At 38.9% G+C, this 24,684-nt stretch overlaps 1 protein-coding gene across 1 annotated transcript in view; it reads left to right on the top strand.

Moving 5' to 3' along the window:
* The window catches only part of gnaz (guanine nucleotide binding protein (G protein), alpha z polypeptide), a 52,840-nt gene that overhangs the window by 10,864 nt on the left and 17,292 nt on the right, over window positions 1–24,684 (top strand). Inside the window, exon 2 of the mRNA XM_046861605.1 lies at window positions 21,807–23,200. Within this exon, the coding sequence (XP_046717561.1) occupies window positions 22,478–23,200 (723 nt within the window). The 5' untranslated portion in view covers window positions 21,807–22,477. The remainder of the gene's footprint in view (window positions 1–21,806; window positions 23,201–24,684) is intronic.

The following is a 24,684-nucleotide window of genomic DNA, read 5'->3' as shown; positions in this document are numbered from 1 at the left end:
GCTGTAGTTCATTGAGGGAAACATGGATTCCAACATGTACTGATGCCCTCCCTTCAGAAACTGGGCCGAACGGCAATTTCCCAACATGATAACGACCCAAAACACACCACCAAGATGACTTGAGGCAAGCTATAGGTGATTGAGAGGCCAAGTATGTTTCCAGACCTGAACCCTGAGCATCTGTACTGCTATACCTTCCGCTTGCTCCTCGCTTTAATTACTTTTGTGAGATACTCTAAAACAAACAAATACTGAAGTCTTTCATATGAACAATAATAAGCCATATTGACAATATACATGAGACAGATATCAACATTTATCTCAGAAAATGTACAAGTAAGAAATGTAGCATGACTGAAAATGTACAGTTGTTTTTGGTGAGCATTACCATACCAGTTCTTTCATAAACATTGTTTTACCAATAATACATGTTAAATGTATTTAGCACACCTTTAACTAGCCAGCAAATGATTATCTTTATTAGTTACCATCCAACAACACTACATATATAATATTATGTGGTGATAATCCGAATAATCATGAAGGAAGGGGAACTAGATTAGCTAATGACACAGGCTAGCGATTTAACTAGCATATGACAATAAAATCTTTATGAATAAAGACACAGTAATGAAAATGGGACGGAACTGTCTGAAATATCAAAGTTTACCTCAGACTAAAGACTTAGCATGACTTAGCATGTGACTTTACGCTTGTTACACTTAGCATTGATCTCTGTTAGTCGTATTCAGAAGCGTAAACATAGCACATTCAGGCCAAATGTTTAACTTCTAACGTTGTCATAAGAGTGAGATGGCTGTGTACAAGCTTTTCTCTAACATCATGAACACATGACCTTTTTTTTTTCAAGTGAGCTGTTAGTGTTTTTCCTGCTCAATAAAATGATTAGCTTTATAAGCCACTATCAGGAATATAATAAAGCATTTTGCACAAAATATATATCATAAGTGCTTGGTGTTGTTACATACCACTTCTAATAAACACTTGCACCACAAAACCCATAGATTAAACACTCACGCTGGTTACTATAAATAGACAGAAGCACCATATGAAGGCCGTAGGTGAGAGCTGAAACGTCTGCCCCTTTTTCTGCCCGAGATCATCCACTGTTTTTCTGACACTTTCTGCCTCGACGATGTCATCTAGAGCGAGTAATGAAATCGCACCCCCGGCCAAGTGCAACATTAAGTGTTTGAGCTGAAATGAGCGGGGCATTTCCGCACCGAGACACGCTGCTGTGACTAGCCAATACCGTGTTCAAGCCGTCTTTTAGAAATTTCCCCACTGTGGGACGAATAAAGGTTTATCTTATAAGTCGTAATACGAACATTACAGGACATAATCTAATATTAAAATATACCGTAAAAAAAAAGATTTTTATTTTGAACATAAATAAGCCGCACCTGTCTATAAGCCGCAGGCTTTACACAGGCTTTAATAAAAGACAGTGTCTGTTACACGGTGTAACTGGTGAAATATGTTGCGCTTCCTTTAGGAGCATAGCGGTATTTTGGGGATTGCCTGCCGCCGCATTTTTACGCTATTACTGCGTGTGTGCAAGACGAGGAATATGTCCTTATTATTTTCTGATGCTCATTTCTAAGTTTCTTTGACTAACCCGTAATGCTGTTGCCAAGAAAAATTAAAAAGCACGAGTTTTGGAAACCTGTCTGTGCTTATATGATTTCTGTTGTAACTGGAGTTAGCGAGCTCTCCCTTCACCCTGACTCAACGCGTTACAACGGCTTGTATCTAAACAGTAGCTGACCAAGAAAGTCATTGTTCACTTTCTTCCTCCTTCTTTTCACAACTATTGTCTCTCGGGAGTTTATCTTTTGTCATCGTCGTGAAAAAAACGTTTTTTTCTCCCGATGCTGTGCAGCTCAGAACACAGGTAAGGTACGTTTTTTCATTTCCGTTCGGAAATTTTATGTTATGGGGCACAGTTTTTTGGCTTAAAGTTTGTGAAACCGGGAAAAACCCAGAAAAAATTCATAATTAAGCCGCTTCGTTGTTTAAGCCGCGGGGTTCAAAACGTGGGGAAAAAGTAGCGGCTTATAGTCCGAAAAATACGGTAAAAATAAAATCACACAATCGAAAGTTCTGGTGCAAAAAATTCGGAAAGGTGCCTTTCAAATAAAATTGGGTTTTATATTGCTTTTAAAAGTGGACATCGTCACGAAGCAGCTCTACAAAAACAAATACATTGAGAATATAAAATTTCATTGAATTGTCTCAATACGTTTATCCAGAGGCGAAGATGGTGAAAGAAAAACTCCTTGAAGAAACATTGTGAGAGACCAGACTCACAAGACAACCCATCCTCATCTATGTGACACATGAGAGCCGTTTATTATCTATCTATCATTGTTGAGGTTATCAACTGTTCACTGATGGACACTTGATTGCAAAACTGTTTATGGCAATTGCAGGCCTGAGCTATTGTATTAATTACAGTCCAAATCCATCTCCATGGTTCTTAAATGGAACGATCCATAATAATCTCATGTATCTTTAGGCTGTTCCTGTGGAGCCATCCTCCTCAGCCACGGCGAGTGGTTTCCATATCATACACCAATTCAGTGACAAATGATTCAGATTTAGGACCAACTAATGGAAATCTGGATCAGAGCGTTGGTGTTGAATGCTCTGTCAAGAGTGATTTCATATTGTAATTTTTGAACCTGAAGACCAAATTTTCGAAATGTGTTCCCTGTATGTACCAGGTGATGTTTTTTAATCCTGCTGTAGCTTTGATTCTTGTTCTAAATTGACGGGACTGGAATTAGGTGTGTTTGCTAGTAGAACTCGAAATTTGACCCGAGTTGCTTTTTTGCTCACTACGGTTGTAAAGAGTGGTTATTATAATTATTACGAGTTACTGTAGCCTTCTTATTTCTTTTCTTGTTTTATTTAATACTCGTACTGTACTATATTGTCTCACATTGTCTGCATTGTCTTGTATTGTCTGTTTTGTCTTGTGTAGTACTAAATGTGTAGTGTTATTTATGTCTGTACTTTTGAGAGTCACTAACGGCTGGAACCTAATTCCTTATGTGTGTCAACACACTTGGCCAATAAATCCGATTCTGATTCTGATTATTTCCCAAAACACTTGACACCGCATTTCCACCAGAAAAACCTGCAGCTGACCAGATGTTCTAGGTTTTTCACGCCATTCTGTGTAACTTTTTGTATGTTTTCTCCCAGTTAAACAGTCGTTTCTTTTTTCATAACAGCACCAACAATAGCAACCATTATTTCCTGTATTTGGATGTTTGATGTGAACAATAACTGAAGCTTTTGGCATATAACTCCATGAACCGTCATGGAACATCAATGCGATTAAACGTGATGTACTCCATCTACAGACTCCTCACTACCATTGGTATTTGAGCGCCAAAAATGTCTCGCCTTAACTCGCTCACTATGTAGCTGTTCGGTTCCGACAAGACTCTCATTGTTCGGCAGAGTTGCGGGAGCAGGGGGCGTTCAGTGAAACATTCATGGTTGAGACTGAGCCCCGAGGACATAACATCTTGGACAAATGTGATTGTTGGGGGTTTGTCTTTTTACACTTTTAGTATCCATACAAAGGAGGCAGATGGAGATGAAGATTGTATCATACTTTAATAAGATAATAAGCAATTCTGGTGTAACTTAAGCACATTGCTGTGACTAAAACCAGAGACTGGATGCTTGTTCTCAAGCCAGATTTAGAACAAAAAAGTCTTTATTCACCACATATGTATACATTGCATTACAGTGGAAACGGACTGTCCTGATAATATCTTCGAGCTCACACCGAATTAGCATTTACATTTTTGCGTTAGGTAGTTTGTCGTGATATTTTGGAGGTTTGTTTCATTTCGTTCTCAATTAAATGTATATTGATTTAATTTCTCGATCAGTTGACTCTGAAAGATTGTGGACTGTTCAGTTGGCAGCAGAAGATGTTCTCCACTGTAACATCTATAAAGAAGTCTCATTTTCCACCATGAGACAGCCATGAGATTTCCATGTTAATGTAATGTATGCCCAGTAGTGTCATGTATTTGAGTAAATGTACTTACTTAAGTATTATTGGCTTCTTTCCAGTTTTACTGAAGATATAAGCAACTTTCACTCTCTACCCAACTACAATAAAGAGTCAATATATGTACTTTTTACTCCATTGTTTTTTAATTGACAGTGAGCATTACCAATAGCACAATCGCTTTATCTGCAATGGCATATTTATTCTGTAGAAAAAGCGATAACACCATTTTATTTGTCTATTAAAACCTAATGTTTTTTCTACTTTGTGACATTATACTAGAATTTTATTGAAGGTTTGCTGGACTGCTTTGTCTTCTTTTTGCTGACTTGTTTGATCTTTGTTTTATTCTGGCATGTTGAAGAGGTTGTTGTGTTTTTGGTTAATGCAGTGTTAAGATGTACAAATTGATTTGCATTTTAGTAAATCAAACCTCACAAATCAACTGTTTTTCAATATGAGTCGAATACACAAGTACTGTTCAAATACTCTGATGATGCAAAACGGAGAAACCTTCACAATCAAATGCATGGTGGCCTGGGGTGCCGTCAGTGTTCACATTAATCCCAAAGATGTTAAATATGTTAGGAACTCTATAGCAGGCCACTCATAATCTACTAGTCCAGCTCATATAAACCATATCTTCAAGAAGCTAACATTGTGTACCAGGGCATTTCTATGCTGGAACAGGTTTCCTTTAAAACAGTGTGGTAACCATTTGCAGAAGGACCACATATGGCTGGACAATTTTAGGTGTACCAATACTCTTGTCCATACAGTGTAGCGTGTATGTAGTGTATCTTGGGGTAATTTTGAAAGTTTATTAATCTGCATTATCAGATATCAGCCACAAAACATCTTGAACGCTGAAATCTTCCACTGCAATGACACGAATCTCAAGACAGTGATTGAGCGATGACTCATATGAAGCTCTAATCGTGTGCGTTTCAGTGTTGAAACAGGAAAGACTCCACCTAACGGCTCAGGATGTCCTCAGAATTTCATACCACCAGTCAGCTCGTGGCCAAGATAAGAACATGACACGTCTCGCTTTATAGAATTAACCGTAAAACCAAGTGACTCCGTTCTGATAATGATAATCTGGAACCCTTATCTCTGTACGCAATTCACTCTCGATTGGTATTTGGGGCCATTTTTTCTGCAAATGCTTAGAGTGCTTCATGCTTTATGATTTAAGCAGCTTCACAAGCAAGGAAGGGGCTTCTCGAGAACTTTGGCAGTTTCTCTCTGGCGCTTTTCTCTTTTTTACCACAGAGGCCTGGTGCATTATAAGATTACTCTCTGCGCTCATATTAAACACAGGCTTTGGATTTCTCCAGCTGCAGTTGGAACCTGAGATCAGGCTTAATCACGGGCTGTTTTTGTCTGCGCACTCGCTCTTGCTCCATCAGGTCCAACTCTCTGCTTTGAGATACGCAAATCTCGGTTCTGACAAATGAATAAATGAAGTGCATTTATTGGATTAAACTTATAGTTGGCTTTCTTTTTGGCCCAGGTCCACTCCAACATTCGGACCAGTACATTATGTGTATACTAATACACTTCAGGTTATTTACAGTTTGTCAGGACAGCGTTGTGTATATTAATATATTAATATAACTCCATTAGCAGCATTATCTTGCATAATAGAACAGCTCAAATAGCAGGAACAAGGCTGTCTGTCCGAAATCTGCAATCATCCTGTTGTTCTTGACGCAAATGAGCTCCAGTGCAACACCAGTGACTCACAACAGCAACACGAGGACACTGACGTCCCAAGACTCAATCGTTTCTCCTGTCTGGGTTGCTGAACTAAGCAAAATAAACAACAAACAAAAACAAATACAAATTTATTGAAATGGCTTTTAAAAGGTTTTTTAGTAATCTAATATTCACTAATCGGCTCTCTACCCCAAGTTTTAGCAAAGACACGATTTGGGATTTGTACTAACGCATCTTGTTACTCTGAATTTCATCATCAACCAGTTCTTCAGCAAAGTCATACAGATGTGGTGAAGTGGTGCAGTGCACACTAGAACTTCTGTCATCTATAATCATATACGAGGCGGTATCAAAAATTTTGATGGCATAAGTCTGACGTACGGCGATGCTGCAACGAGTCGTCCGAAGTGTTTTGAGTAGCATGCGGAAGAACATCACAAAAATTCAGGAAGATCTTCAATGATCTCAACCAATCCCATGTCAAAACCATCCGGCAACTCGTGCACGATGATCGTCTGAGAACAATCCACATAATCTCACTTCTGCACTCACCCTGCGGACTTTTCCCAAAGATGAAGATCCAGTTCGAAGGTCGCCGTTTTAACGCCGTTGCAGAGATCCGGCGGGGAATCGCAGAAGGTTTTTGTCACGCTTCGAAAAGAAGACTTCCAAGATTTATTCCAGAAGTGGCAGGAACGCTGGGAGCGCTGTATTGCTGTATAGGGGACTATTTTGAAGATGATAGTTTGTAAATGTAGATGAATAAAGTACTTTCTATACCACCTCACTGAAAACTGTAACCTTATCTGGACAGCCATCTTGAATAAACAGTCTGCAGCTCAAGTTTATGAATACAAACTTTCCAGAATCAACTAATACCCTTATAATTTGGTACTCGACATTTGAAGGACACTACCACATTCCTTCCACTTTTATGGGTTCTTCCAGGACTTGTTTTAAAACTAAGGTCTTGTGACATTAAAGAACAGTCAGGTCAAACTCTATTTAACCAATTATGGAACTCTTCTGCTGCCAGCAGAATGGATTTTCTTTTTACGGAAATATGTTGATTGGAGTTTCATGGAGAATTTTGTGTGGATCCATGATGTAATCACAAATCAATCAGTTTCACCTCTTGAGGCAGGGGAGGTTGGATTTGGGGGGTTGTTACTTATACACTTAAACACTTAAAAACTGTAGATTAGATTCAGAATGTCATCTGAACCAGGTGCCTAAACATCTGGGAATATAGTAAACAGATTTTTAGAGCTTGTTAGCTACGTTAGCAAAGCTTACGAAGGAAAGGTTATACAGCACACTTATCTTCGGTCATCTCTATGTTTCAGGGTCATGTGATTAGACCTCCATTATAATCTTATTATAGATTATTATATCTGTATCCAATCTGGAATATGGTGTCTGATATAGACTTGTGCACATGCAATTTACCCATGTGATGTGTTTCCTTTTTCCTTCTCAGTTGTATTGGAAAAAAAAGAAGGGGTTGTGTTTAACCAAGCACATGACACGTTTAGTTTCCATGGTACTTTTACTTCCTCGAGTTGCTGTTTAACATGATCTGTTTATTTCCTAACACTAGGTGTAACATACACACACTTACAAAGAACAATGAGATTTTTTTACACCAAGGTTTCGAATGGCTTTAAATAAATTCATGTTCTACACAATTAAAGGTTCATTACCTAACTAGAAAAAGGTGCGTTTTCTCAAACCGATTGTATACTAGAGTAAATTGCGGGCGCGCTTTTAGAACTTAATTTGCATATGAATTTGCATATGAGCACTTTTAAAAATTGGTTGTTTTAAATACTTCTTCTTGTCTGTCATTTTTAATGGGCTTACAGATATTTTGTTAGGAAATATCTCAAAAGATTTACACTACAACTTCTGTCTTTTCAGTATGAACAAATATACGGAATGTAGTTTCACTGTTAGCTTACCTTTGTAAATACAAGCCACTTTTTTATCTTAAATAAAACAATTGCTTCCTCAACTAATGCCCTTGTAACCTGACATTTCAATACATGGACACGACTGCATTCCTTCCACTATTATGGGTCTCTTCCAGGAACAAGTTTTTAAACTGAGATCATATGAGACTTTAGGAACATTTAGGTCAACTCCATTTAATAAATTATGGGACTTTTCTGATGACAGCTGAACTAATTATTGGTTTCACACCAGTGGGGGTAAACACTAACACGGTCACGTTATCTTTCCAAATTAAGCAAATTCACTTGTACTTTCTTTCAATTTACATTTTTTGCAGCTTAAATATTAAATAATAAAAATCATATACGGCATGTCGTGTCAAATCAAAGGTCACCACAGGCCTACTTTGGCCCACAGTCCCTACTTTGTGCATAGTTCTGGTTTATAATAACCCAATTGTGAAATATTCACCAATGGCAACATGATCACTTTGTCAATTAGCTACTGCTGCTTACATTTGAATAAAAAAAAAAACTTTAGGCAAATGAAATTAATTGTGTATATAAATATAAATAAATATAAAGTCATTATCTTTTTTTAAGCCCAGTTCGTTTGGAAAGAACTTCCAGAAACTATGGTTTGCTGACCATCTTGTTCTCAATCTAAATTAATCCATCACACCAGCAATGCTTTAATCTATTACGTCACATGAAACGCACATGATTAATTAAACATGGCCACCATGCTAATAGCTCAAACTTCATAATTTCAGCATCTTCAAGTGGCTTCACAGTTTTGAGGGTAGTGTAGAAATTACATCACACAACACGACATTCTTTCATCTAATCACATTCTGGGTTCACTGTAAACCGCTAAACACTGCCAGTGTGTTATTGAGTCGAGGCTGTGATCGATAGTGTTCAGGTTGGCGTTTAGCTGCGTGTCTTTGATGACAAAAAGGAGATAAAGAACTGCCATAACGTGCTGTTTTTCACTGCTGGTTCCGTTTGTCCGATCTCTGCTTGCTCATGCCTTGTTGTGTTTGGCTCAAATACTCAAACATGTTTGCTAATATTCACTGAATTGAGCACATTTACCTCAGAACGCTAACATCGCTAACACTGAAAGGTGTACATACTTATAACAAACCCTTGTAAAATATCAGTGCTGTATATGTTTATGTTTTTGTTAATTGTTTGTTTTTATTTAGCAGAAAATTTAAAGCGCATTTAGAGACTTTTTATATTAGCTGTGTTAGCTGTTTGCTTGTTAACTAACATGGTTATCACACAAATCCTTGTGCATAATGAATGCATTATTTGCTGCTATTATTTTTAATTTGTTGCTATTGTTAAAGATAGACACAGAAATCCTTAGCATTAGATTTCACTATTCATGCTAATAAGAAACATGAACAATAATGAAAACTCTGAGAAAAAAACTAATTGCTTTTTGCATTATTAAAATTTTTTTGTTTTGCTTGAGTGCTAGTCACGTTAAGCATTATTAGAAACTGAAACATTGCTAATAAGGAACACAAGCTAGCTACCTAACTGCTTTTAGTATTAGACTTGTTAGCGTTTTAATAGTTTGCTACCTTAGATATTATAGAAAGTGGTACAGAATATTCATAATATGTTGCTGTTGTTGATTTTGTCAGATACAGAAGTTAGCATTCACTTTCACACGTAAAATACTAACCAGGCTAATAGTTAATAAAAGCTAGCAATGTGACATTTAGTAGCTCTGATGATCGCTAACTACATTTCAGTATCTGTCATGTTAGCATCAATTAGAATCTATTAGTATAATATAGTACAATTAGCTCAGTCAGACACAGTGCTAATACGGAATGGAAGCTAGCTTGCTAAATGTTATGTTTTATTGAAACTTTTATTGAAGAAATCTGATAATTAGATTCTTAGATCTCAGTGTCTGAACGCTAACGTGACTAACACTAGAAGTTGTACGTAGTTAATAATTTTATGCTAATTAAATTTTTATTCTTAAACAAGCTAACATGGCTAATGCTCAACTTTGCCATAGCCTTTTAATAGCACACAGGTTTAGGTGTTGCAAAACCTTCTAAAATCATTTCACTTTGCTAATTATTGCCTTGAATCTAAGCAGAGGAAATGGCGTGTCATGTACGTAGCTATAATTAAAATGTTTTAAAGAGGGATGGATAATGATAATGTGCTAGCGCACATCACATTTTTCATTTACAAAACTTTCTTTAACATTTGTGTCAAATGAATGCAGGGAAATAAAATCCATGTCTTTAAATTGGACTACTGCACGTGTACTTGCTAGTTAGCTAGTTGCCTCGCTAGTTAGCTAGCTGAGTATTTATATGTTTTTCATGTGTATGTCTGGGGATTTCATGGCATTTTAATGGTAGTAAAGTGTTAGAAATGTTCCTAAATCATTTTGGCAGCCTCCTGAGAAGTAATAAGTGCTTTATTCAGAAATCATTCTTGCTAGATTAGTTTAACTGTTTAAAAAAAAAATCATTCCAGGTCTTTATTTTATTATCTCTCCTTTCTCCTCTCTCACCTCGTCTGCCAAAAAGACTCATGATCCTGAGCTCTGGAATTCACTAAAATAGTTCAGTGGTTGTTTGGAGTCATGTGTCATCCATTAAAGTTTCCGATGCCACAATCTATTTCCAACGCAGTCGGATTGAAAACCTTTGTCTTTAATAAGAAAAAGGGGGAATGGGAGGGAGCGGTAATTAACCGCAAGCAACATCTCCGTGAAACCGAATACAATGATGTGAGATTTTTTTTTTTCCAGTTCACTTCCCCTACCAAGCCATGTTTAGGAGCGAACGTTCAAAACAATGCTTGCCCTTTGATTTCCAAGAAGAGAAACAAAAGAGGCTTGTGTGCGACTACAGATTATTTATTACAGTTTTCATGGCTTTCAGTGTGATTAAAGAGGCCAATCACGTGCCGGCTGGTGCGTGACCCTCTCTCACACACTGACGCTTGTCTGACCTTTTCACGTTATGTCGCGAGTGTGACTCTAGAGTAAAGCTTGCTGAATTATTTATGATCAGCATTACTCTCAGAAATAATAATCATTTTAGTGTTTTTATTCATATTACAGTTGATAAACTTAACGATGATGGAACTATAATAACCGGACATTCGGTGCCACCCAGATAATGATGGGCTTCCTTCTGAGTCTGGTTCCTTGCAAGGTTTCTTCCTCATACCATCTCAGGAAGTTTTGCCTTGCCACCTTTGCCACCGGCTTGTTTATTACAGATTTATAAATGTAAAATTTATATTCATAATATATTTACTTATGTAAGTCTGCTTTATGACAACGTCCATGTTAAGTGTGGGGTTTCATGATGATGCGATTCTGATTCACATCTGCAACTCATTTACACCTGAGGCGAGGTGAAGAGGCCACGCCTCCTTGACTGTGAACAGGAGCCACAGAGGCCACACCTTTACCGAGAATAATAGACACAGAGGCCACACCTCCATTTTGACTGAGACATAAACCGGGTCCATGCATCACGTCACATTCACAGGGAATGACATAGAGAGAAACCACACCTCCTACAACAGGCACAAAGGCAACACCTTCTTCACTACGACTGACAAACAAAGGCCACGCCTCCATTTTGAGCAAAATGTACACGACTTCTTTACTGAGAATGACAAGCACATAAGCCACACCTCTTTTGCTTGGAATGACAGGCACAAAGGCCACACCTCCTTGTCATACATGCATAGAGCCACACTCACTTCACTGGAACTAACCATTAATTGCAAAAGTGTATGGACTTTTTGGACTCATACTTAAGAATTAAAATTTTTATTCGCATATGTATTCTTGCTCATTCCCATGTCACTAAATAGGACAGACGGGACAGACAGGACAGACGAGACACAAGAGACAGATCATTTACCTCTGGTTTAATTGATCTGCTGTACAGCTCTCAGTCACTGTTCTAACAGCCAGGATTCAAACAGACCCACTTGTGTTTCACGTCGATCCGATCCGGGTGACAATGTAACGAGACTCAAACCGCCGCACAGTAATCAATGACTGTCTGTTTCTGGGCCGTGAGTCACGTTGAGAGGGATGGGAATATTAACTGGTGAACACAGGAACCCTTTCCTCCCTCCTCTAACCCTAATAGTTAAGCAGAATATTATTAAGGGACAGGGTTGGGGGATGGTGCTTTGACGTCAGCCGTGCACAGTAAACACTGCAGATGGCAGGCCTAAACTCTACGTGAACTTACAGCTCTTGGCGTCTCCTCGTCTTTTGGCCATGCCGCTCCTGGGTGTAGCGTTTAGCGTGCTCAGGACATGGAAAAGGAGACATCTGGAGACAGTCTTGAATCGGAATTACGGCTGGTGGAAGATCAGGTGCTCAAACGCAGGGTGAGGAGTGATTAGGGTTTCGCTGAAACATCAACAGGTTTCGCTGCGTTACAGTACGAACACTTTGCTTAATTATGAGGAACAGAGATACAGTTTCATTCCTGCAGTTTAATCGCTGTTTTCCAGCCGAGGCGTCCTGCAAACTAATCAGCAGTGCAGTCCACCACACACACACACACACGCACACACACATACACACACACACATTCATCTTTTAAGATTTTACTTCCGATACTCTGTTGAGTATCAGATGAGCATCGATTTGAAGACTTCATTAGTTCATAATAAATGGCTTTATATATATTTTTTATAGTCAAATATAATAAACAAAAAACTTTCGCTCTGTTAAAGGTTGTTATATATTTGTTTGTTTACTTAAACTGACAGAAAACAGAGATTAGATAATAGACGGTATTGCAAAAGTATTGGGACACCTGACTTTTTCATGTATATGCGGTTCTTTCCCGAATTGTTCCCACAAACATGGAGGCACACAATTGTACAGCATGCTTTTTAATGCTGTAGCATGAAAAATGTTTCCTTCACTTGAACTGGGGGACCCAAACCCATTCCATCATCCTCCATGAAGATATGCTTTACATGTGTTGGAGTGGAAGATCTCATGCTATAGATCTCCGACCCTCAAACCTATACTGATAAATATAATTAATGGAGTAGGTGTGGAAGTGCTCTTGGCTCTTTTACAGTGTTAAAGCATTTCTTCTAATACGAGGTGGTATCAAATAGTTTCGAGGCTACACGTGCATTACCACGTCTGCTAACTGAAACCGGACAAATGTGCCACGAGGACGTTTGACATGACGTGCGTTTGACATACGGCGATGCTGCAACGAGTCGTTCGAGGCGTTTGAGCGGCACGCACGCTTAAATAGAGATCAGGAAGATCTTCAATGAGTTCAACCTCCGAAAATGTTTAAACCATTCAGCAATTCGCGCATAACGATCGTCGGAGAAAGATCCACACGATCTCACTTCAGCACCCACACTACTCGCCAGATTCGGCTCCTGCTAACTTCCCCATCTTCCGAAGATGAAGATCCAGCGCTCAAAGGTCGCTGTTTTGAAACCATCGCAGAAGGTTTTCTTTCTGTAAAAAAGACTTTTAGGACACGTTCCAGAAGAGGCAGGAACACTGGGAGTGCTGGATTGCTGTGCAAGGGAACTATTCGGAAGGTGATCGTGTTTAAATATAGATAAGTAAAGAACATTCTTGTGAACAGAGCGAGTCTCGATACTTTTTGATACCACCACGTATGTATAAGCTTGAGGGAACAACTATTTATAGCTGCTATAGCATCAGCATAAGTGATAACAGGAACTCACATGTTTCATGGAAGTTTTTTAACATTGTATTTAACTGTAATGAACATTTTATAATATGTAGAAATTGTAAGAGATTTTAGCAGTAACTCCATACGATAACCACATTCCATTTATAACTAAACTAAAAACTGTAATTATATTTCTAAATAGATATAAAATCTAAAATCCAGAATTAATCATAAGATCATTGTATATTTGTTTGGTATCTGGCCTTATACTAGAGTGATATCATTGGACGGCAGCACTTGTGACGTGTGCAATGTTTTATTTCCAGATTTTCTTATTTAAATCAATATTTTTTTTAACAGTAAAAAAATTCAAGTACAAAAAACATTATTCTTGGCTTGTCAACATTATTTTTTAAATAATGTAATTTTTTATGCATGTGTACACATGTAGATTCTGTCTACCTTATAACTAGAGTTTTGTCTTCTTGGTTTGTGAACTCGAGCAAACAACAGAAAAAAAAAATCAGCAGGTGTGTGGTCACCTCCTGCTCAGTGTGACTAACAAAGTGTGAGTTGTGTGACAGTTCCTCTAGTTCTGTATGGAAGAGGAAGTGAGATCTAGTTTGAGTGTAAACTTTTAATCATGTGATGGTAATTACACCTGTCAGTTAAGGGAAATGAAAAGTTTAGGCAAACAGAGGGGAAATGAAAGGTGGATCGGGACAGAACCTTCCATTTAATTTTCAGTGGATGATTCTGTGTGTGTGTGTGTGTGTGTGTGTGTGTGTGTGTGTGTGTGCATTTGCAACAATCTTTGCCTTCATATACTGTATATTTTCATTTACTTCATTGGTAAAGATAGTGACTATAAAGAGAATTTTAGGAGGACGTCAAGATCCAGTTTCACTGTTTACATTCATAAATTGTCACTATATCTATACTCAATAGTAAAAAAAAATGTGCATCTCCATAACTACGGCTGATGCGATTTCGCATCTCGATGCATATGTACATTAAGGATAGACATTTCAGTGCGATCCGATTTTAATTCGATTAGACACGATGCGATTCAATGCAATGTAAAAAAATACGATGCTATGCAAATCAGTATGGTGCGCATAGTTCGCTTTTATTTCTTCAGACAGACCGCATATCATCAGTGTACTTAAGTGCCTCCTGATACTTGTAAAGGGCAGGGTCCTTTCACAAACAAGCCTTTTATAGTGCAAAAAAAGAAAAAAGAGGAAATAAAACCAGACAGTTTTTCCTGTTCTGTTTCCAGGAAGATGCAGCTCTACCTCTGCCATGTTAATCTGTATTCTGTGTGACCCTCAGAAGGAGAAATTAATCTACATAGAAAATATTGGTCACAAAATATTGGTCACTTTCGATATAATTGAAAGTATAGAGCATCTACTAATATTTATATATAAATAAATCATTTTCTTTCCTTTGTAAAAAAACGATGATACAAATTTGATGCACACTTTTTGAAATATTTGCATCACCTCATTAACCTTTTACATCATCGTTAACCCAGCCATCCCTGATATACAGTACAGACCAAAAGTTTGGACACACCTTCTCATTCAAAGAGTTTTCTTTATTTTCATGACTATGAAAATTGTAGAGTCACACTGAAGGCATCAAGGGCTATTTGACCAAGAAGGAGAGTGATGGGGTGCTGCGCCAGATGACCTGGCCTCCACAGTCACCGGACCTGAACCCAATCGAGATGGTTTAGGGGTGAGCTGGACCGCAGAGTGAAGGCAAAAGGGCCAACAAGTGCCAAGCATCTCTCGGGGAACTCCTTCAAGACTGTTGGAAGACCATTTCAGGTGACTACCTCTTGAAGCTCATCAAGAGAATGCCAAGAGTGTGCAAAGCAGTAATCAAAGCAAAAGGTGGCTACTTTGAAGAACCTAGAATATGACATTTTTCAGTTGTTTCACACTTTGTTATGTATATAATTCCATATATAATTCCACATGTGTTAATTCATAGTTTTGATGCTTTCAGTGTGAATCTACAATTTTCATAGTCATGAAAATAAAGAAAACTCTTTGAATGAGAAGGTGTGTCCAAACTTTTGGTCTGTATATATATATATATATATATATATATATATATATATATATATATATATATATATATATATATATGCAGTAGCTGTTGAGCGAACAGCTGTATGAATGTTCAATTACACTACAATAACTGAAGAACACCTGATTTTCTGCACAAATGTGGTTCTTTTCCAAACTGCTACCACAAATTTTGAGGCACACAACTGTAAGATGTTTCTGGATACTGTAGCAGAAAATAACTTCATTTCCTCTCATCCATCTGCCGAGTTTGGTTGGAGTTTAGTTGAGTATCGTGGCTATTTCAGGACATTCACAGAGAATCCTGAGTATTTAATCTCGACTGCATGAGAATTGGTATCACAGGAGTGCAAAGATGTCGCCTAAGGTTCTGAATCAGCTCTGTATAAAACCTGTGCGTCATCGCCGAACCTCGTCCCCGTGTTTCCGATTTCACGCGTCAATGATTGTTTGTCACTTATTAAATTAGATACACTGACAGTTTCTCTGTTTTTGGGAGACAGTTTGTCAAACCTAAGGGAGAGGGGACGGGATTAAATTACAGCGAGGAGAGAGATGTAACTCGAGCTTGGTGCATATCATCGAGGCCGAGTTGTGGTAATGCTTTCATTGGGATGCATATATTAATCTAGTGTGCATATTTATCATGGTGTGGAGGAAAGATGAGGATGAGGTTGAGCTATATTGCTGCCAATCGCTTTCAACCAGACGCTCGCTCTCTTCTGATCGATGATAACGTTGGTTCATGCCATCTGGCAAGGCTGAGCTGAGATTTGAACTCATAACCTTCTGGTCACTTGGATTTAGCATTAATACAGGGCTGCTCCCACTTTTTCAGCTTGCGAGCTGATTTTAAAATGTCAAAATGATCTTCATACATTAAAAATGCTAAATATACAGGGCTATTCAAAAAGTATAACCCGATTTCATTACGCAATATTTTATTAAGGAAAAGTGATACAAAACTAAAGCCAAGTCACAAGTATTTTACTCACAATCAACTTAGATAATTCCTCTTTTAAATGGTCACCGACTCATTCCATGACCATGCATGGGAACTGAAGCAATGCGTCATGATATCGGTTCATTCTTTTTGAATAACCCTGTATATTTATTTAAAGTATAGTAAATATATACGCTATATTGTGCACCCCCGCCTTAATATATTGAACTGGCATTGATCTAGCATGGAATAAAATTGGATATTTTTGTATAAATTACTTTCCTTTTATATAATACTGATGCTTCATTTGAATTAAACAACTAGTTTATACTCTTGGTTCTTTAGGAGTTCTTCAAGGGTTTTCATTTAGAATGAGTTTTACCTTTAGTGTATCTGCATCCTTTACCCTAGTGGCATGATTTGGAATTGCAATGCCTGGTCAAGTATTAGGGAAAATAAACATGACATTGGAAATTTTTGGTGTTTAGTCTTTTCCTAACTTTTAATCTGCAGATATCACAATGATTTAGACCATAATGTAGACTAGGTGCTGCTAATAATAATATTATTATTTTATTTGCCACTTAGGACCCAACTAACTTGGGAATGTACCAGTTAAGCTTTCACTCTGTAGCTACTTTGACTTGTTTCGTTATTATTATATGAGCTGTTTACTTGATTTAGAATCAGGAGAACAGTAATCAGACATACAGTAAAGTCAGGTACTGATGTAGGTGAGGTGAGGAGGCCTGGGGTGGAGTCAGCGTTCACATTCATCCCTTCAGACATTTTATACAATTGTACTTCTCCAACCTCGTGGTAGAAGTCTGAGGAAGAACCACGTATAGCTGGAAAAATCAGATGTCCCAATGCTTTTGTTCATATTGTGTATTATTCTGAAACCAACGAACACAAACGTCGATCACAATAAGGCTGTTAGCAATGAATAGTGGTGACACAAACATGGTTCACACGCTACTCCTCAGCATGTTGGTTGAAAGTGAAAAGAATTAAGGGATTAATTATGGAATAATACAAATATATTATTTGATCGTAGTTCTTAGGAATTTCTTTAAACAATGTCATCCTGCTTACTGAATCCTGAATGACATCATCGTCTCTAATGCCGTTAAACATATTCATTTAAAACGTGGGTAAATTATTTGATGTCTTTTATTCAAAGGAATGTAGTAAAATTATAATTAGCGTTGGATTAAGAAGAGACGGAGGCCGTGTGTGATTGAAGCTTAGAACTGCAGTCAAACTAGAGACAGGATAGACACACACACACACACACACACACACACACACACACACACACACACACACGGTGTCTCATATTTAACAGAACTATGTTACATCTGTTACATCTGTTAAAATTGTATTAATAAATAATGCATCATACTGTATAACTTTATGCATAAGGCCATAGCGCTGTTAAATGCTTGATTCTGATTGGTCAGAATGTGTTAAAACAGCATGTACATGTGTCTAATATGGAATCATTTATACAGATATGCAAATATGCTTAAATAAACCTTCGTCATTTATAGACAATAAGAATAGAGACAGTAGAGACACAAATAGTAGAGACAGTAGAGACAGAAACAAGATTGACATCTGAGATGGAAATACTTCAGATAGAGACATTAGAGACACAAACAATGGAGACAGAAATAGTACAGATTGAGACAGTAGAGAATAGCAGAAAAAATAGAAGAGACAGTAGAGACAAACAGTACAATAAAGATAGACAGTAGAGTAATAGTACAGAAAGAGACAGTAGAGGTAAAATTAGTAAAGACACAGGCCATAGAGACAAAAAGAATAAAGACTGAGACAGTAACGACATAAACATTAGAGACAAACAGTACAGACCGAGACACTACAGGACGAGCAACAAAGTAAGAGATAGGAGAGACAGGATAGAAATAGTACAGACAGAGACATTTGAGACAGAGACAGTAGAAAGACAAAAACGACAGTAAAGACAGAAATAATACAGCTAGAGACAGAAGCAATAAAGATAAAGATGGTGGACAGAGGGTAGAGACAGAGAAAGTAGAGACCCTAACAGTTGAGACAGAAATCATACAGATAGAGTCAGAAACAATAGACAGTGGCATGTGAGACACAAATAGTAGAGACAGAAATAGTACAGGGAGTAGAGACAGGGACAGGAGAGAGAACAGAAAGAGACAGTAGAGAAAGAAGCAATTAAGACAGAGACACAAACTGTAGAGACAAAAACAATAATCAACAGTAGAGACAGAAACAGTACAGACAGCGACACTAGAGGACGAAGCAATTAAGAGATAGAAGAGCCATTAGAGATAGAAATAGTACAGACAAAAAGAATCGAGACAGAGACATGTGAGACACAAATTATACAGATATAGACAGTTGAGACAGAAACAATAGACAGGGGCACGTGAGACACAAATATTAGAGACGGAAATATTACAGACAGGAGAAACAATAGAGACAGACACAGGAGACAGAGAAACGAGAGACAGAAACAATAGAGACAGAAACAAAACTTAGATGAATCATAAATATGCTGAAATAAACGTATTTCCTGCGTCATTAATTAGTCAAAGACGTCCATTTGCTGCGAATTCGATGCTTTTTCACGTCCCGGAGAAGCTGAAAAAAGGCTTTCGAAAGTCTACTGTGTGAACAGGTGCTGTTTTTTTTTGTTTTTTCTTCTTCTCACAGAACAGAATGAAATTTTCACAACACTGTGATTGCTTTTCTTTTTTTTTTTCTTCTTTCTTCCAGTCTGCACAGGAATGAAGTACAATTAATTTATGATATTAAATGATGTATAACAAGGCTGCAGTGTTCGGAGGGTTTAATTATTTAGTTTGGAAACCTGCTGGAATATTTTATATTTTATGGAATCGTTAAGACGATCTATACTCGGTGTGTCCAAGTATAGATATCTATATCAGAGACAGTACAAATAGAGCCAGTATAGACAGAGACAGAAACACTGGAGATAGAGACAGTACAATCAGAGGTAGTAAAAAGACAAATAGTACAGACTGAGACAGTAGAGATAGGAATCGTGTAGACAGGAACATTAGAGGGACAAATAATGAAACAGTGAAGACAAACAAGGCTGTCCATTGTGAAAAGTGCTACTGAAATAAACTTTGAATTGAATTGAAACTAAAACAGTAGAAATAGAGCCTAAAGAGACAGAAACAGCAAAGACAGAGACAGTAGAGACAGGAATAGTGCAGACAGAGACATTAGACAGACACAGTAGAGACAAATAATAGAAACATAGACAGAAACATTGGAGACAAAAACACTTGAGACAGAGAAGGTAGAAACAGAGACAGTAGAGATAGAGACACTACAGACAACAGAGACACCGGAGATAGCAGAGACAAATAGTAGAGATAGAGACAGTAGAGAGAAACACTACAGACAGAGCCAGTAGAGTCGGTAATAACGCAGACATAAGAGACAGAGACAATACGGAGAGAAACAGAAAAGACAGAAACACTAGAGACAGAAACAGAAACAGTGGAGATAGAGACAGCAGAGATGGTAACAGCAGAGAGGAAAAGACAGAGACAGAAATATTGGAGATATGGACAGTAGAGACAGAAACAATTGAGACAAATAGTAGGGACAAAAACAGTTGAGACAAATAGTAGGGACAAAAACAGTTGAGAAAAATAGTAGGGACAAAAGCAGTCGAGACAAATAGTAGGGACAAAAACAGTTGGGACAAATAGTAGGGACAAAAACAGTTGAAAAAAATAGTAGGGACAAAAACAGTTGAGACGAATAGTATGGACAAAAGCAGTTGAGAAAAATAGTATTGACAAAAACAGTTGAGACATATAGTAGGGACAGAAACAGTACAGACATAGAAAGTTGAGACAGAAACACTAGTGACGGAGACAGAGAGACAGATAAGGATAGTAGAGGCAAATACAGTAGTAGAGACAGAAACAGTGGAGAGAGAAAGTAAAGACTGAAACATTACAGGAACTGATGTGGGTGAAGTGAGGACGCCTGGGGTCCAGTCAAAGCTCTATACCAGGAGATCGTCCTCTCCAAACCATGCTGTCATCCTGGAATAGGTTTTTAGTCTCCTAGTTCAAGTGAAGGGAAAAAAAATGTCATGCTAAAGACCTCAGGAGCATCGCTTTCTTATGGTTTCAACGCTCCTGATTTGTCCTGTGTGAAGATGATTGCTTGTTGTGTTGTGTTTTGTAGTGCTGTGTTATATTTCTCTTTGGCACGCTAGTAGCACGCTGCAGTAGCGCCTTCCTGAAATGCAACCTCGGACGTAAGGCTTGCAAGAGACATGTTAGCAAAAAGTCAGGAAAGCTAGCTATCTTAGCATTATTTCATTTAGCTTAGCGTCTGGTTGTTGGAGAAGCCAATGGGGTGGAAAAGTGATGTCTAACGGCAAGGACGTTCATTCAACATCTGTTTTCGTTTCACACCCTGTCTGGCTCTGTGTGTGTGTGTGTGTGTGTGTGTGTGTGTGTAGGTGTGTGTGTGCACTGATTCACTTTGGGGCAACACAAGCATGCAGAATTTAGGAGGAATAAGTAAACACATAGAAAGAGAATACACAGTGAAAGCTAGAAAACAAATAGCATGGTAGCTAGGTCTGGACTGAATGGGAACAGTGAAGTGTGTGTGTGTGTGTGTGTGTGTGTAGTTGTGTGTTTTTGGCTGCCCTGGATTTAAATGGTTCACTTTCGCATACACAGAGGTGTATTTAGTATGTGCCTGTTTATTCTTCTTTTGTAATTCATGTGTCATTGTTTGCAGAGAAAAAACTCTGAACAGTGTGTGTGTGTGTGTGTGTGTGTGTGTGTGTGCGCGCACGGGTGTGTTATACAATATTCATATTTGCATACAGGTTCATAATAGGTCTCACACCGCCATTGTGAATTACAGTGTTGAAAACCCCAGACACTACAGAAATGCTACTCTGAATATAATCTGCCTCTGTGACATAAAAAAAGATCAAACAGCAGGAGGTTTTTTTTCTGAATAAAATAGAAAAAACTCTCGATACTGCCAGAAAATTCTCACTGATATCCATTATAGAATTGATATAAAAGAGATCTTCGGAATCAGCAGTCATTCAAAAAAGTGTTTGGAAACACAAATCGCGGGTTTACACCAAATTCTCACGAGATTCTCGACGTTCAAAACCAACCATGCCACACGAACGACCGCAAGCACTCCTAACTCACCCTGTTGTGTTATTTTAAACACTGCTTTTTACTACACATGTTCTGTTTGCTTGCCATGAAATCTAATATGTGACTCTTATTTATCTTTCAGGAACCCCTGCCTTTGGCTGCATGAGAAGTGTTGGCTTATGCAACGAAGAAACAGTGGGACAATCTGGTGCCCAGAGGTCTGAACAGTGTGTAGATGTGTGTACAGAGAATGAGGTTTGACCAGCTGTAAAAGAAAAGAAGTAAGAACAGAAGGAGTGTTGAATAACATTCGATGATCGAGTCTCATGGAACACTGAGGATCGCTCATTTTGTAACACGTGGGTGGACGTAGTGGCGCTTTCGCTTGAGTTACACTCTTTCTTTCTGCACTGCCAGGCTAAGTTTAACCATCACTTTCTGGGGGGGTGTCCCCTGGTATAACCCCCCAGCAACTGGGATATAAAAAGGAAGTTGAGTTCGTGAACCAGGGTTGGAGTCGGTATTCTTGCAGAATGTTCTAGTAGCGAAGGATGCCAGTTTGTGGAAGTTGACCACACCGAAAACACAAACTTTTAAACTTGGAACATGAAAGTAGCTGAAATTGACTTGGCAAATTTATAGGCCTGCCTCTTCTCTTTGGACTGGGGCTGTGCCACCAAGATTGGCCAGTTTTCCTGGATTTCCTTGGTTTCTTTCTAAACCTCACCTTTGGACCTTGTTTTGCTTTGTGGGTGTAGCCTGTACCTTCTGGATATTGTGGAGTGCGTGTGTGTTGTATACCCGTAAGTGACAATGGGGTGCCGGCAAAGTTCGGAGGAAAAAGAAGCAGCCAGGCGCTCGAGGCGCATCGACCGGCACCTTCGCTCCGAGAGCCAGCGGCAGCGGCGCGAGATCAAACTGCTCCTCCTCGGCACAAGCAACTCGGGCAAGAGCACCATTGTCAAGCAAATGAAGATTATCCACAGTGGTGGGTTCAATCTGGAAGCCTGCAAGGAATACAAACCTCTGATTCTTTACAATGCCATCGATTCGCTCACACGCATAATCCGGGCTCTCGCAACGCTCAAGATCGACTTCCACAACCCCGACCGAGCCTACGATGCCGTCCAACTCTTTGCCCTAACTGGTCCTGCCGAGAGCAAGGGCGAGATCACGCCCGAACTACTCGGTGTGATGAAACGCTTGTGGGCCGATTCAGGTGTTCAGGAGTGTTTCCAGCGCTCCAACGAGTATCACCTTGAGGACAACACTGCCTACTACCTGAACGACCTGGACAGAATCTCATCCCTTGAGTACATCCCGACGGTCGAGGACATCCTGCGTTCCCGTGACATGACCACCGGCATTGTCGAGAACAAGTTTACTTTCAAAGAGCTCACTTTCAAGATGGTAGATGTGGGTGGGCAGCGTTCCGAAAGAAAGAAGTGGATCCACTGCTTTGAGGGTGTAACTGCGATTATATTTTGTGTGGAGCTTAGCGGCTACGACCTCAAGCTTTATGAAGACAACCAGACGGTAAGAACGTTTCCAAATTACGTTACGCCAAAATTTTAGGCATAGGGTCACAAAACGGATTGGCTTGCGATGCAATAACGCTAGTCAGCACGCATTAAATTTTGGATGGGCTCAGCTAAAACCACACAGGGAATTTAAACACAGCCAAAGGAGCGTACCCTCACAGGCACCGGGCCTCGTTGTCATCATAGTAAATCCATCCTGCTGCTTACCCACAAAGCTTTATCAGCCTCATTTCATATATCCTGTTCGCAGTGTTCCGCTCTCACGCTCATGACTCTTACAAGAGCCGGCAATAGTGTGCCCGGTCTTTTGCAGGTGATATTTACATTGCATGTGCTAAATCTGATACGGGTTTACTCGGCGGTTCAATAAAGGTGTGTTCGAGGAGGGCCTGATCGCAGACCTTGTACTTTATCGCTCATTTCTTTCGTTTGAAGACGGTTATCGGAAGATTTCTTTGTTCCTTGACAAGAAAACCGAAGTGTCTTATTAACCTAGTTTATCAATTAATGTTTGAAAGTTAAAAATAAGTTTTCTGTGAGCCACAAGGGGAGTAATATGTACAAGAGTGATAATTGAGTTCACAGTGCAAAGTGTTAGGGTGTACCTGCGAGACTTAGCAGCTTTGGCACCGTGGGATATCACAGATGTGAAAAAAGTTTTCAATGCCCCTTTCTGCTTTGTTCGAGAGAAGTTGGGAGACGGGCCGAAATTGATTTATTGATGATCAGAGTGAGGGACTGTGGGAAAGCCGGCGGTTTTCCTTCTGAAATGATTTCGCACTCTGTGTCCTTATCTCGCAGTTAAATGCCGGTTTGGTCCGCCTTTTAACGTGAGTCATACGTGTTAATTTTAACCCGGCCGATGAGTGCACAACGTTGCTACAGGCCTCTTTTTTCGTGAGAATATTACACGAATGATTCGTCACCTCTTTTAAGATTAAAGTGGAGCAAGAGCTGTCTTGTGAATATCTGGATTGTTTGAGCAGTACTACAGTCTACAGTCCAATGTTTGTATATAATTGGCTTCCAACTTTGGGGGCATGAATAAATTCATTTGGATCTCCTATTCCCACTACCTGTTATTCCCACACCTCATAAACCCTGAAGTGTTGGCATGAAGGCATAAAGTGATAATCTACCAATAGCAACATTTAATTCGTTGGGTCGATTGCTAATGTTTAAATATGTACAGTAATATGTATTAACTTCTGCATTTGCTATATCTGGGGTAGGTGGTGGCTCAGTGGTTGAGGCTCTGGGTGACTGTTCGGAATGTTGGGGGTTCAAGCCCTGGTGTTGCCAAGCTTCTTCTTGGTGCTCTTAAGCAAGGTCACCTCAGAGCTCCAGGGCAGTTAATTTTGCTGATTTACAATTGACACAAAAAACTATTGATCAGCAAGGGGGTTAAATGGTCCTGCTAAAGCATGGCAGTGCAAGGATTTGAGCTTTGTGCAATGGGGAAGTGGTTGAGATTTCCTA

This window comes from Silurus meridionalis, chromosome 11 (assembly GCF_014805685.1).
Source record: "Silurus meridionalis isolate SWU-2019-XX chromosome 11, ASM1480568v1, whole genome shotgun sequence".
In the NCBI taxonomy this organism is placed as follows: Eukaryota; Metazoa; Chordata; class Actinopteri; order Siluriformes; family Siluridae; genus Silurus; species Silurus meridionalis.
This window is presented reverse-complemented; position numbering and strand designations above follow the sequence as displayed.